Below are 15,251 nucleotides of genomic sequence, written 5' to 3'. Positions count from 1 at the left end.
TGGATGATGATTCTCCGCCGCAAGGATTTGGCGATTCGGTCCCCTAATCCCCAGTCGCCCTTTAAAAGGGGGAGTATATATGGTATTTTCTCCCGCCCTTTTAGCATGCCTTCGTGGTCTCAGTACGCTCGGCGCGCATTCAAGAAGTGCGTGGTTCGCGTCCCGGGTAAGGCATTGCTCATTTTTCATGTCTCTTGCTGTTAAAAAAATGTAATGTCTCTACAAACCTTCCATTCATCAGAATAGTAATAAAGTTATGAAGCATAGGGGGTAGGGGGGAAAGGAATTTTAAAGAAAAGATTATTTTTACAAAATTACTCAAAATTTGAGACAGTATAAGTAGTTATATAACTCAAATAATTAAATATTTGACCTCTTAATTTTACCAGTATTTCTGTATAGAAATAAAACATAATTAAATATCTTTAATGAGTATCATAGATAGTGGAGCACATCGAGTGAGCTTCACAATATTTTCAAAAGCAGCCACTTTGACAAATGAACAAAATGAACAGAACTGTCGGGAATCGCTTATGAATGTCACTTACACGTTTCATAATGCCAAGAATGTTATAAAAATAACGGTTATGCTATATCAACAACTTACCGATCTTTCCAAAGTGCTTAAAAATAGAGCTGTTCCAAAAATTGTATTCAGTTCATTCACGGTGTTTAATCAAAAGCTCGTCGTCGATTTTTGAACTACTTATCGATAAGCTATTGAATTCAAATTTTGTACATACACCGTTTACGGATGATAATATTTCGATTTAGTGTTTTTAAAATTTAATGTCGAAAAAATTTTTTGCGCATATTTCCATTTAAGAATAAACTAAAAATCTCAAAATTTTTAAGTTTGCATCATTTTACAGAGCGTAAAATAGCTTTTGAAATAAAATTTGCAGGAAATTCGTAACCTAATTTCTGATTTTGGGGCGAATTTTGTTTTAAATTTATATATCTTTTCGATTATTTGAGGTAAAAGGATACTTGGAAGTAAAAGACTGAACCAATAGTAATAATAATAATAATAATAATTTATAGCATAGATTAATGGTAATAAGAGATTATTTAATAGCTTCTTTGCTAAATTCCTGTACAGTTTTATAAGAAGAATCATAGGTTCTTAAATTACGAAATCAAATAATTGAATCGCATTGTCAGATGCATAATATTTATAAATTTATCAAGACGGCCTCACGTTTTTGTTATTCGTGATATAAATTTGTATTCACTGATTTAAATTTGTAGATAAATTTCTTAAAGAGAATTATTTAATCTCGTATTCCCATCAAATTACACGATACATTATTCTTAAAACAAAGGGCGTTAGCCGAGAAGGTCTAGTAACTTCATTTTTTCATTTTCCGTTGAAAACTATGTCAGTTCACTTTTCAAACTGTTGCTACCACATATTACAGCCCTGTATTATATTTAAAGAAATTAAATAATGGTTTTGGTTTATTAGATTACGGCAAAGCAGTCGAGGCTATCTGCCTTGAAATTAAATAATGAATAATCTGCATAAATATATGTATGTTTCTCGCATTGTGATAAAACAACGGTACCTAGACCCATCCAATTTTGAATAACGTACATTTCCACCCGAATATGGGCATCTCGAAGCCGAGATTTGGAATTTGTTTTATTATATGTTTCATATTTCGTAAAAGTTCAATGAATTTTTAATTAAGAAACTCAACGATTTTAAAGCGAGCAAAGGCAACACTGTATGAAAATAATAATATAAAAAATTATCTTCAACGGGCGAGACTGTGTATCGGAAATTCTAAAGATATGCTCATTTAAAATTTATTTTGCGGTATTGCTGTTTAACTGAAGTTTTATGGTTCAAGTGCGAAGAACATGATATTTAAAAATAAAGGTAACCCACAAACCGTTAAAAAACGCCCTTTGGGCCTAATGTAAAATCTGAAAGATTTGCATTTTCAGATTTTTATGTTTGCATTTATTACTTTTATTTTTCTCCTTTTAATTCATTAATGCTCTTATAGGTAAACGTTCATTTTGTAAAAAATTCTATTTTTTATTCAATAACTGCTCTAAAACGGAAATTCTTAAATCCCTTTATATATGCATCCACTTTGTAACTGGTAATAAATTTGTTTCTTTAGAGTCAGTGTAAGGTCTTTATCCCAAAACATCAAGAAGATTTCTCCCCACGCTAATGACAGCCATTACCCATTGTCGTCAGAATTGCATGGACCCTTGTCACCTTAGGCATTGGGGGTTGGAAGACATACAAAAATACGGGCTAGTCCTTTTTAGCGTGTTTTTTCGATAATACAAAAACACGGGACTGTCCGTTTTCAAGGATACATTTAAACTAACAATAATCCGTAACGAACCGTTAAGAGACCTGCATAAAAGAACGAGAAAATCCGGGCCAAACCGTTAATACTTTGATTTGATTGATTTCTTTCTTTCTTCCTGTATAAATAAATACACTTTAAGAATGCAACTGAAGAATGAGAATAAAAGTTTCAATTGAAAACAAATGGTGGCAAAAATCCTAGTGCGGCTCTGCTGGACGACGAAAAAGACCAGCAATATGATCCGAATTTGGAATAACGAGAGAAAATTTGAAATCTGTGCAGCCAGCGATGCAAAGAGACTCGTTAAAATGCAGGTTTTGCTGATTCAGAAAGAACGTTACCTGTATATCTTCTAAAATGCTTTTTCCATCCTTTGTTTGTAGTTGTTTCCCTTTTCATTTCAGTTTCCTTTTTTCCTCCTATTTTGCAATTTTCGTCATTGTTTCCCTCTGTTTTTAAGCCACCTGTTTATTATTTCTGTTATTATTATTGCAACTTATGTAAAAATTAAGTAAGGAAAAGTAAGGCACTGAAACTTTGCAAATTATTACGCTCTACGTGAGATTCATGGAGGCCGCTTATTGCATACAAATAACGCAAAATACTTTAACTTATCTGCTTGGCTTTAGGTCAGAACAACGAAAACAACAAATTCACCCTTTGTAGAAAACAATTCTGCCAGGCAATAATCTACGGGGAGTTTTTTCCCTATGAAACTGGGCCAAAAGTGTTATATAGTATCTAAATATGGAAGTGGTGTACATGTTAAACGTGATCGTCATTGCATTCATTACCTTCACTATTTTACTACTGAAATAAAAATATACCGATTTTTTTTGTAGATTGGAAAATCCTCCTTGTGATCATGAAAAGGATCAAAAACTGGAAAACGAGAAAGAACTGGAAAACGAGAAGGAACTGGAAAAGAAGCGAGAACCGAAAAAGATGCAAAAACTGGAAAAGAATCAAAAACTGAATAAAAAGGAAGAACAGGAAAAGAAGGAGAAACTGGAAAAGAAGCAAGAACTCAAAAACAAGAGAAAACTGGAATTGACACAAAAACTAGAAAAGAAGCAAGAACTGAAAAAGAAACAAAAGCTGGAAAAGATACAAAAACTAGAAAAGAAGCAAGAACAGGAAAAGATACAAGAATTAGAACAGAAGCAAGCACTGAAAACGAAGCAAAAATTGGAAAAGAAGCAAGAACTGAAAATGAAACAAGAGCAGAAAAAGAAACAAAAAGTGGAAAAGAAGGAAGAACTGAAAAACAAACAAAAACTGAAAAAGCAACAGAAACTAGAAAAGAAGAAAGAACTGAAAAAGAAGCAATTACTGGAATGGATTCAAAAACTAGAAAAGAAAGAAGAACTGAAAAAGAAGAAAATACGGGAAGGAATACAAAAACTAGAAAAGAAAGAAGAACTGAAAATGGAGAAACATATTGAAGAGATGCTAAAACAAGCACACAAAAATGAACTGGAAAGGCAAAAGTTGAGGGAAAAATTGCAAAAACCAAAAAAGAGAGACCTGAAAATGAAGAAGGAACTGGAAAAGAAGCAAGAGCCGGAAAAGATGCCAGAAATGGAAAATATAGAGGAGTCTGAAAAGACGCAATACCTGGAAAAGAAGCAAAAAATGGAAAAGATTCCAAATCTGAAAGACAAGCTGGAACCGGAAAAGAACTGTCAAACCCGAAAAGGAAACCGGTTGAACTGCGAAAAGAGCCAGAACTGGATACCGACTGTAGAACGATTGATTTAATGACCAAACGAAGCAAGACCCGGAAAAGAAAAATAGAACAAATAAATCATATACCTGCTTCATTTTACCAAAATTTATTATCAACAACATTTTTATTATCAAGAACTTTATGGTATTCTTAGTATATGGACGGCATTTGATAATATTTTGCTCGGTAAGGGTAACTATTGATATATTATTAGCTAGTAATTAGTCATGCTAACTTTAAGATACCAGTATTATTTTAGCAGCAACTAAGTACACTCTTTCGTAGTTCAGATCTATGTTTTCAGTGCCTTTCATGGCTGCGAGGTCTTCCGGTTTTACCTGGAAAGTCACAGTTTATTGACTTTTTTAACACATAGCTTTACACATGACAATATTTTTCAACAATAAATTTATGTTGTGCTACTGGCTTTAAATTGTGCAAATAAATATTGCACGGCATATCTTTCATAATTGAACTCATGAAATTAATTTATACAAATTTCATTTTAAAATTTGTTTGACCCTGAGCTGTCTTATCCAACTGCAGATATTCATAGAACTTTATATCAAGGTTCAAAGAAACGTTCAAAAAGGAATGTTTATCCACTTTTAATTATGTGTTAATCAGCATGATTTGCATTACTAAGATTGTAATTCTAAACAAATTAAAAGCTATTGTAGTATGTACATTAGCTTTTCATTTGCTTTCACCTTGTTTAAATTCAGTTTGACATACCACAGTTTCCGTCTCTACTCAGGATTTTTTCAGTGTAAAAATTCAAGATTACAAATTGAAATGAGCGAAAGAAATAACTTTTAAAATGTGTGTATACATTACGTCAGAATCATAATATAATTAGATAAATAAACTGAATAATATGTTATAAAGCGAATTTATATCAATTTCGATTTCTTTCAAAATAGAGATTCCTTCGCACCTCACAAATCTCACAGAAACTCTCGGTTTGTGATTCGTGAGCTTTAGTTTTTTATATTTGGAATTTGGCAGCAATATGATTCACTGTTACGATGCAAGTTCTTGCTCACAAATTGGTTATCTAACTAGAAAATAGTATAATTAAAATAAAATGAATATTATTAGATGGAAATGTTGGTTTCCTTTGCGTTTATCTGAATGGTATCGTATATATAAACCTGTTGGAGACGTTTTTTTCCCACACATCGAATAGAGACACATAGTCACATAATACAAATAATATGAATACAAGAATATAGTGTAAGATGAAGCTCTACCACATTTCTCTATTACTTAAGACTGCGAAAGATTTGTTAAAGCATTACAGGATCATACTCTGATGAATCTCGCCGTTCTGTTTCATTTTCTGCCCTCGAAAACACATTATCTTAGTACAATAGATTACTTTTGAAGGAATGGATTATTTGAAAACATTGTAACTGTAAGAATTATTCTCTGACGTTATTACTGAAAAAGCGGTTGAGAGCATAATCTTTGGCTATGCGCTTTAAGCTGTATTAAAACCATTTTGAAATGTAAGGCCTACAAACTGAAACGTAACTTTATCTTATTTCTGTACTATTCATTAGAGTTATATTCGTACATTCCCATCAATAGATACTGAATGGCTAAGTATTCTGCTTACCCAAATCAGTTATTTTTTTCCTCTCTTCTTTTTCTTAATTTTAATTAGTCCGGAAAGTAAAGCTATAGAGAATTTCACTTCTTCATTAGAAATCTGATTTAGAACTTTGTTTTCGGAGATAAAAGTTTGAATTCTTTATCCCTTTTCTAAACACAAAGATTGAAAAACGTAACATCGAAATTTTGAAAACATTTATACACTAATAGAAGGTAAAAAAAAAAACAGAATATAATGCTTCAGCAAGCATGTAAATATCTCTATCACTTAAGTTTCAGCTATGTTTGTTATAGTATATTCAGGCGTATAAGGCGCACTTTTAAAAGAAAATGCAAGAGGGAAATTTATGGGTACGCGCTGTACGCCAGCTATAAAAATGTTATGTTTAGAAATATGGAAAAAGTGAGTATACGAAAATTAGATTTCTGCGAGTAATTAAATGCTTTTTATTTAAGAGAAATAACATAGTTTATGTACTTAAAAATTTTCGTAATCGGATTCTGTTTCATTTTCACCTTCACCTCTGATCCATACTTGCATTGACAGATCCAAGTTCCTCATATACGTCTCAAGCTATAACTTCAAGCACATCATCGAATTCTGTTTCAGTTTTGCCGTTACTTTTACTCTGATCCACACATAAATAATCATCTTTCGTTGCATCTAGACCGTCATATATACCACATAAATTAAACGGGTTTAATTTTATTACGTGATTTTATTATCTACTGACACACTATTTATGGACTGGCATGACGCATTTGGTCTCCATTTGTAATTGTTTTTTTCACCTTCACTTTTGTTCGAGTATTCCACTAACGTTTAAAATATTCTATCTATGATTTATTGACATATATGTCTAATATCTGAACTAATGGCAATAATCCGCCTGGATAAACTGTCATATCTGTATAACACTCTTTCAACAACATATTTGTGTTATCCATTAGATGGAGGCTGAACATGTTCCAAAGTATTAGACTTTCTTGATTATCTGAGGCAAAAGGAAGCTTTTGCCAAATATTTCTTATCCACAGTTTCACTACATTTTTCTCCGCCGATCATTTCTCGTGAATACGGATTAAAACACTTTCGGGAAACTGCACTTCAGCAAAGTCTTTCTTTTCAAGATATCGATGATCTTTTAATTTCGTACGGTCGGCTAAGCAGGAGATCAGTACGGTGAGGTGAGATTTCTCGTTGGCCTATTGATTTTATGTTAACCGTTATTTTTCTTTCATATCATTGTTTCTTTATCTCCTACTATATCAAAACTACAGGAATGACATCCATATTTGCAACACGTGATAGTAAATAAATTTTTACATATTTTTAAAAACTCATCAAAGTTTTATCTCTATATTTTCGAAGCCTTTGAATAAATTTTATCTCTTTTTCTCGGAGAATTGAATTATTCCGTGAAGTAAATCGAATACACAACCTCAGTTTGCTTTAGAGTTTTCACTTCCATTTGCACTCCTTTTTTCTATTTTTAAGGCAAAGAAACGTACGCTGTTTCTTGTTACAATTAATCCATTCTAGTGATGATGGGGATTTTCTACAATGCAGTTTCCAACACTTTCGCCGACGGTAAGCTATTTCATTACTTCTTTATGCAATACACATTTATTCTTTGGCGCAATAATCATTGTAAAATTTCATGCCTCTTCCACTCGTGTACGAAGCATTCACGAAAACCAAACTGCATGATTTCCATTTTCTTTCGCAAACTGAATGACTTAACATTTGAAACTTGCATTGTGTTTGTTTCGTTCGGCGAAAGCCATAACTACTGCTGAAGAAAGCACTGGATAAACTACACTTCACTAAAAAAAAATGTGATATCGTTAAGTCTTTGATGTTGACATCAGAAACACGGCTTCAAATGACTACAGAAAGAAGAAACATGACTCCTAATTCCGCAAATTCACTTTGGTCGAAAGTGCACTCTTATCCAAATTATGTTCCTTATTTCTCGAAGTCCTAGAATAACATTCTCTTCCACATCCAGAATGAATACAAATCACCTCCTACCTTGCAGAAATATTTTCCCCGATAATCAATTCTCCTGCGCACCACCTTATCGCTTGCCAAACCGCAATGTTTCCGCAATTGACATATTTGCTCGTGTTTCCTAAGGTATGAAATAATCAAGAAGAGCTGTTGCGGGATATGATGTTTTTGGTATTGCCAAACCACCATGTGTATTTTATTGCTTTCTTTATTTACTAAAGATCTGATGCATTGTAATTAAGCGATATAAGAACTTGATTTATATGCGATTACGTTTTCTTATACAAAACGTTCCAACAATGTGCTTATGCGTTGTAATTTCATTTATTCAAAACTCAGTCTAGTTATATTTATAAAATTTTCAATAGCAAATGAATGTTTTAAGAAAACAGTTTAAACGTTTTGGGTCAAGATACTTTTCAAAAAAGGTCTAATCCAAGAATTATTTATATGAGAAATTTTATGTAAAAACAAATGGCGCACATTTTTACGTTTGAAATTTACTGGCATATTCCATGACAAATTTAGTAAGAGATTTCAGGTTTTTACCAGCTATAGGAAGTCAAGGATTTCTAGAATAATTTACAAAGTCAAGGACGAGTTCTGTCTATTGTTAATTGGTATTTTCATTTCCAAAATAGAACGTTGAAAATTAAATTTTGAGAGAAGTCTTTTTAATTTTTTTGGCACGCTGCATAATGAGTTCATTTCAAAAAAGCTGAAAATAAAAGTATCAGTTTTCTACATTTTACTAATTATTCTTTCCTCCAATACCTAGACTTCATTTCGGAAACTTTCCTTTTGGTTATAATAAATAAATCACAAAACAATTGACTGATGTCAATCGAAATCAGACGGAGATACTTATGTTCAAAATTATTTCATAACGAGTGCAAACTTTTTCCTCATAAAATTATGAGTGTCGGAGAAACATATGAAGAGCTAGGCTTCGTAATTTTTACAAAACAAATGACTTTAAATTTAAAAGTACCAAAGCGCAAACATTTACGTTTTTCAAAACACATTTGTACTTGCAAGTGAATGCCTACCACAAACGACCAAGATCCCGTCTGAACTTTTGCAGACAGTGCACAGACATGCGTTTCGAGTACCTTTCATTTTGGTTATTTACGTATGCCATATAACCTCCTCAAATATTCTCATGCTTGTGACTCAGAATTGAATTATCATTTTAACTGATATTTTTATGTGATGTGTAACAATAATTTTGTTTATTTTTCAGGATGAAGATTCAGGCCCCCTTTGCGCATACCGACTGTAATTTGAATAGCCAGTTTACAATAACAAGCTTAATAGTAACCGACCGTCACAGGGAGACGCCCGAGGCTTAAAGGAACGCGAATCTCTATCAAAGTTGCAACTTGTGTAAATGCAATTTTGACTTTTAAATTCTTTTATTTTCGCTTTCTCGTGTCAAAAATGTTTTTCTCTTCAATATTTAGTTTAATAACGTGAAACTTTAATTTAAATTTTTTTTTCGCTATTTTTACTTTAAAAAGATTTTAAGTTCTTTCATTTTACAAAAGTAATACTGATTTTAAAAACTATAAATATTTCCTTTTCGTTTTTTATTTTAAAGAATTGCTTTTAAATGCTCACTTTATTTTTTTTACAGAAATATTATATACTCTTATAAACTAAACATATTTCTTTTTCGTATTTCCATAAATGCCATTTTTTAAAAATATTTTACTCCTTTTTATTAAGGGGTGTTGGAAACCCTATAGCAACAATGTTGAATTGGCCATTTTTGGATTACCTTTTCTGAAAATCTGCTGTTCTTACAGGTTTGAAGGTTTTTACGTAATTAAAGTACATCTATCACCTCGCGCTCTTTCAACCACGAGGCAGGTTCGTCTATGCACTCGCCATAGTAGGAAAACAATCTCTATCTTTTAAATTTTATCCTCTAATTTATTACACATAACGGTACACAATATACAATAAAACAAATATCACTAGTATAGTATACATTTAATTATATACATAATATAAGGCGTGCAAAACAGTAACTGTTTTAAGTAATCTCAACTATATACATAATATAAAGCGCGCAAAACATGTTTTATGTAATCTCTATCCACACGGCATGGCTGCCGGTCCAATCGCTAAATTACCAAGTCTCGTATTCACGCCACCAGCCTGCCTCGATCGGTTTTTCCGAGGAATCTCGAATTCTTTTAATACGGTGTCTTTAATCATAATATTGTTATTTCAATCCATTTCATCGAGAGTCGCGATCAAACTTTTAACTTTTGTTTTTAAACTCTGCAAAATAATTTTCCCTTCCTCAGATATTTTATAGAGATTAAGAATCACTTCAGCATGATATAAAAAGAACAGCCATTTCTCAGCTTTCTATGGTGGGTCAAACATAACTCCTTTCATTATTTTCAAATGTTTCAATAATCGTTTCCCTTGCTCTAAGAATCTCTAAGAATCTCCTATATCTTGATAAAAATAAGAACCTTAATTTCTCATTTGTATATAAAATATACTTTCTCGGTGTCTACTGGCTTTAACGCCTGACATTCGAATCATGTTATTAACAGACATAAAAACAATTATAATTTTCTAAGTTAATATGGTTAATATATAAATTAAGAAGGACTTACCTTTGATCCCGATAGTGAAAATATCGAACGAAGAGCACAACTTGACGCTGTTAACTTTAATCATGAGCACACTGCAGTGGCACGTAACTTGACATGATTACAACACTAGGATGATGAACACTGATGATCCCATTTTACCACTCACTTGCTGTTAACTTTTTAGCACGTCACGCTTTCACAAATCGGATGAATTTATTCGCACACATGGCCCTAAACGCGCCATTTTCTTTCGTCATAAAAATCTTCTCTCATCGTAGATCCATTCGTGAACTATCACCGAATTTCATTTTATAACTTTCAGTAACTTTTTACAACCATATTTATTTATTATTTTCACTATTTAGTGATTTCCTTTTTCACAATCTTATCCTATCGACTGCACCGATTTGCACCTCCCGCCGTTTCAACTCCGAGGCGGGTTCGGTCATTTCTCATGCACTCGCCATAATAGGAAAATAATCTCCATCAGCTTTGAAATTTTATCCACTAATTTATTAAACAATACACAATAAAACAAATACCACTACTATACATTTAGCTCAAGTTATCTCTTTGCACACGGCATGACAGCCGGTCCAATCGCAAATGTCACAAGTCTCGTATTCTTCCCACGAGCTTGCCTCCACTCTGTTTTCCGGCGTAACTACGTCCCTTCCTTTAACCGTCTTCCGCCCCTCGCGGATAAAATGTTCTGGAAACGTCTTTCACTAAGGGAAGGAACATCACAATACCTAGCTGAATATCCTGAAAAGAGCTTTTTTATCATTTTAAATTTTAGAGTATTTTACAGTATATTTTGTTACGCATAGTAAAATTTAGCACTGATTATAATCAAAAGCTCATTTCGCAAATATTTGGAAGCGTAGTAAATAAGGTATAAAAATTTCAGATACCTGTGAGCAGTAGTTCTTGAGAACAGGTACTACATCGAGTATAAAAAATCACGTTCGGGGGAAAAACGCGATTTTATGTAAAAATTCTCAATTATCAAAGTATTCAATGACAAATTAAAGCTAGATTTTGTACAGTCCTAATTTTCATAGAGATTAAAGAACGGTGTTTTAAGAAAGCCAAAATTGTAGAGAATTTGAAAATGCAAATATCAGAAATCCTCATTTTATGAAATGTTTTGGCTTTCAACACCCCTTCAACTATTCTATTCTTTAAAGTCCTTTCTCTTTTTTTCTATTCTGGTAAAACTTGATATATAAATTTAATTCTTTGTCTTTTAATTTTTAATTTTATATCTCTGGTCGCATTTCTCTTTAACGATTAACATTTTGCATTTGGCTTATTATTATTATATTAAAATTATGCGAAATGAACAAACAGTAAATAATGAGATGCTCAATTAAAAACAAATACAGATTTAATGATAAAAGGGAAATTTTTAATGTCATTACAAACAAGATTTCAAGGGGTTCAAGAGGCCGTTGCCTAAAAAAAAAAAAGAAAACAATTCGTCGTTTCGGGAAGAAATGAAACTTTAAAAAATATTTTCGTTGTCACAAAAACCAAACTTTTTGAAACATTACGTTATTCAAACTCTTACGTCACTTCCGAGTGTCACGTTATCTAAGATGGCATAGGTTTCGGCTACGTCCCCAAGCCTCTGGCATCTCCTGAGGGCGGTTGGTTACTACACCTGTACCAACGATAGTGAACTTCCGGTGATATCCTTCTGTCTGTACCTGAATGAAACTGGCTCTATTTGACGGCACACTAGAGAAACACTAAAAAGTCATGATTTAAACGACGATGATTTGAATAATTTAACTGGAATTTTGAGGACGACAATTTAGATTAACTGCTGATGATTTTTCATTTAGGTGATCGTGAGTATATGGTTTAGTGATGAAGAGTATGAATAATTGAGTAGGATGATAATAAAACTTTAGGTGATCGGGCTTTGTATCTAGGTGAAGTTCTTTTATTCTGACGACGACTTCAATGATGATGATGAAGATGATACATAGGATGGTTTAGAATGACTGATGTGATTTGGGTGATGATGGTTTATCTTATTCTGACGATGATCATGGTGACGCGATATACATGATGGTTAAAATGACGATGTGTATTAAGTGATAATAAATATTTAGATGAATTTGATGGTAACATAGTTTTGACTGATGACGATTTTATACATGATGTGAGAGTGATTTATATAATAATTTAGAGGAGTTAGACAGTGAAGACGATGATTAAATGAGGATGAAGAAGATGATGATTTGGTTGATATTGCTTTCTATTTAGATGATCTGGAAGATTATGATTTATCTATCTCGACGATTATAATGGTGATGATGACATATACGACGGTTTAAACTGAAGGTATGATTTCGATGATGATGATTATTTAAATGATGGTTTTGAATTATCTGGTGATAATTTTATAATTTCTTTCTTGGTTATTCAGATAACAATTTTGATGGTGATTTAGAAGGTTGAGGTGATGAAGACGATGATCAAATGTGAATCATATTGTTGATGGTGGTGATTTAGATGATACTGCTTTTTATTTAGTTGATTTGAGCTATGATAATTTATCTTAATTTGGCGATATTTTCAATGACGATGATGATGAGAATATATATATGATGGTTTAACATGAAGATGTGTTTTGGGTAGTTATGCTTAGTTAGATGTCTTAGATTAGCAGATGAAGTTGATTGGATTTAGAAGGAAATTTATAAAGATGATGATTTCAATGAGTTAGATATTGATTTAGATGAAGGTATATTCATTTGATAATGATTACTTATTAGAGGGTCGTCCCAAAAATTACTTTGCCGTAAACCATAAAAAACAAAGTCTTATTACCTGGAAAAACCTATTGCAAAAGATACAGCTATATTTCTGCTACTTCTCAGCATAAGAAACATCGGAACTATACCAATTGTCATAGCGTCGGTTACCTATTTCCATTAGAGTGTCATAGAAGTCTGTCGCCTGGGAAGAAAGGCAGCCCGTCACATTTGTCTGCAACATTTCACCTGTAGGAAAGTGTGCCCAGACAAGAACGTCTTCAGGTGCAATAACACGTGGAAGTACTTAACAGCAAGATCGGAGCCATAGAATGGATGGTCAGACCTCTCCCAGCGAAACGTCTGCAACATATATTTTGTGGAATTCCCCGTATGCGTCCGATGTTGTCGTAGGACACCACAACACCAGCACTGAGCATCCCAAACCATTTGTTCTGAATGGCTCTTCAGATGTTCTCTAGTAAAGCGCAATAAAGATCAGCTTTCACCGGAGCACCACTCGCCAATACGTCAATGAGCAGAATGCCTTTACTATCCCAGAATACCGTGGACTTCAATTTCCGTGCATAGACTGAGGATCGTCCGGCGCGTGGATCCCTGTGACGCCAATCAATCGTGAGTTGCTGTTTTCTGTGGTGAAGTGAGCTACCCACATCTCATCACCTGTAACGATTCTGTTAAATTGCGTTCAATAAACTGATTTATGTATCTGCTGCCTCTAGTTCTTTGTGTTTAAGTTTTGAGTATTCGAAATGGAACTCAAATACAATCAATCATATATATAGATTACATATCAATTCATATATTTGAATTAAATACATATTTACTTACCGGCCCGAAACTTTCTTAACACGTTGAGCGCGGCGCCGGTCTCTGGGGACCGACAGTGAACTTTCCGTGTGGCCGGCGTCGGTCCCTGGGTACCGGCACTGGAATTTTCGTTTGCCTGGCGTCGTTCCACGGAACCGACAGTATAAGTTAAAAAATAAATATAGTCTCAATGAAATGTGATCAAATTTAGCATTAATGAAATGTATTGAAATATTCTAAACAAAAATAGGGCTTAGCTTTAAGGCTTAGCTCGCTGCCGGCTGAACGGAAAGGACAGCAAATTCGGCGCCGAACTCAACGTGTTAATTAGAAATCTACCGCTCGGCCTTAAAAACGCACAGCAGTTTGGTTTAAATAACCATTGATAACACTATTCTATAACGTTCTATAACGTATTATTCTATAACGTTCTTTGTACGTTAAAGTACATATAGCACAAGAGTGTGCAAGGAAACTGATATATAACAAATTTATTTAATATTTTTCATATATTAAGGATATTTTCAAACTGTAAACATAATTCTAAAAATCCATGACATTATCGAATTGAGACCTGTTTCGATGTCAGATATATCTCGTAATGAAATCTGAAATTTTTTGAAATTTAACAACTAATTTTTCGAGGTATTTGACAGTCCAATCTGTATAAGTTTCATTTATTTGTTTAAATGTTTGTAAAGTGTTATCACAGATTTTCATAAAAAAGGGTGTGAGAGATAAATGATAAAATTGATAGATAGGAATGGAGGGAATATTATGCATTTGTTCAGAAACATAAACGTAGTATTTGTGAGATTTCTCGCACAGCCAAGTTATAATTGTTTTGTTAAATTCTTTTTTTTTTCATATTTAATTCTTTTAAATTATTTTCTCAAAGTTTGTCATAATTTATGTGACTCAACTAGGTACGAAAAATTGATTCGGAATGTAAAAGAAATATATGTATTTTGTAACATTATTTTTTGTAAAGTTTAATTTTTTTTAATTAACAAGGTCTGTAACCAATGTTTGCACTTATTTAATGCACGGAGTTCCAAGCAATTTCACTCATCATCCTACAAGCTGCAATAAACACAAAAACACAAATCTGAAAATGAAATATTCTAACAAGGATTGTAAAGCCAAAGGCATATAATTAGTCTCCTCTGTATGCTCAGATGATTCAATATGATTTCTCTCACAGCTTATAGATTTTCAGATGAGTTACTCACGTTCGTTTTTAACGGTAATCAAAATAATGTAAAACTGCAATTAAAAAGATTAAAATTTCGACAAATTGACTAAATGAAAAATATATTCGCTGGTCGCTTAAAATTGATT

At 32.8% G+C, this 15,251-nt stretch overlaps 1 protein-coding gene across 1 annotated transcript; it reads left to right on the top strand.

Annotated features, from left to right (window-relative positions):
* The first annotated feature begins 2,618 nt into the window (after positions 1 to 2,618).
* LOC146994042 (uncharacterized) lies at positions 2,619 to 13,781 on the top strand. Its single transcript, XM_085826747.1, has 2 exons — positions 2,619 to 4,251; positions 8,940 to 13,781. Exon 1 carries the CDS (start codon positions 3,282 to 3,284, stop codon positions 4,095 to 4,097), a length of 816 nt encoding a protein of 271 aa, XP_085682873.1. The 5' UTR covers positions 2,619 to 3,281; the 3' UTR covers positions 4,098 to 4,251; positions 8,940 to 13,781.
* The last annotated feature ends 1,470 nt before the right edge of the window (positions 13,782 to 15,251 follow it).

The sequence above is a fragment of the Stegodyphus dumicola genome, chromosome 11, assembly GCF_044657685.1.
Source record: "Stegodyphus dumicola isolate Sdum_Otavi_A_Nest chromosome 11, ASM4465768v1".
In the NCBI taxonomy this organism is placed as follows: domain Eukaryota; kingdom Metazoa; phylum Arthropoda; class Arachnida; order Araneae; family Eresidae; genus Stegodyphus; species Stegodyphus dumicola.
This window is presented reverse-complemented; position numbering and strand designations above follow the sequence as displayed.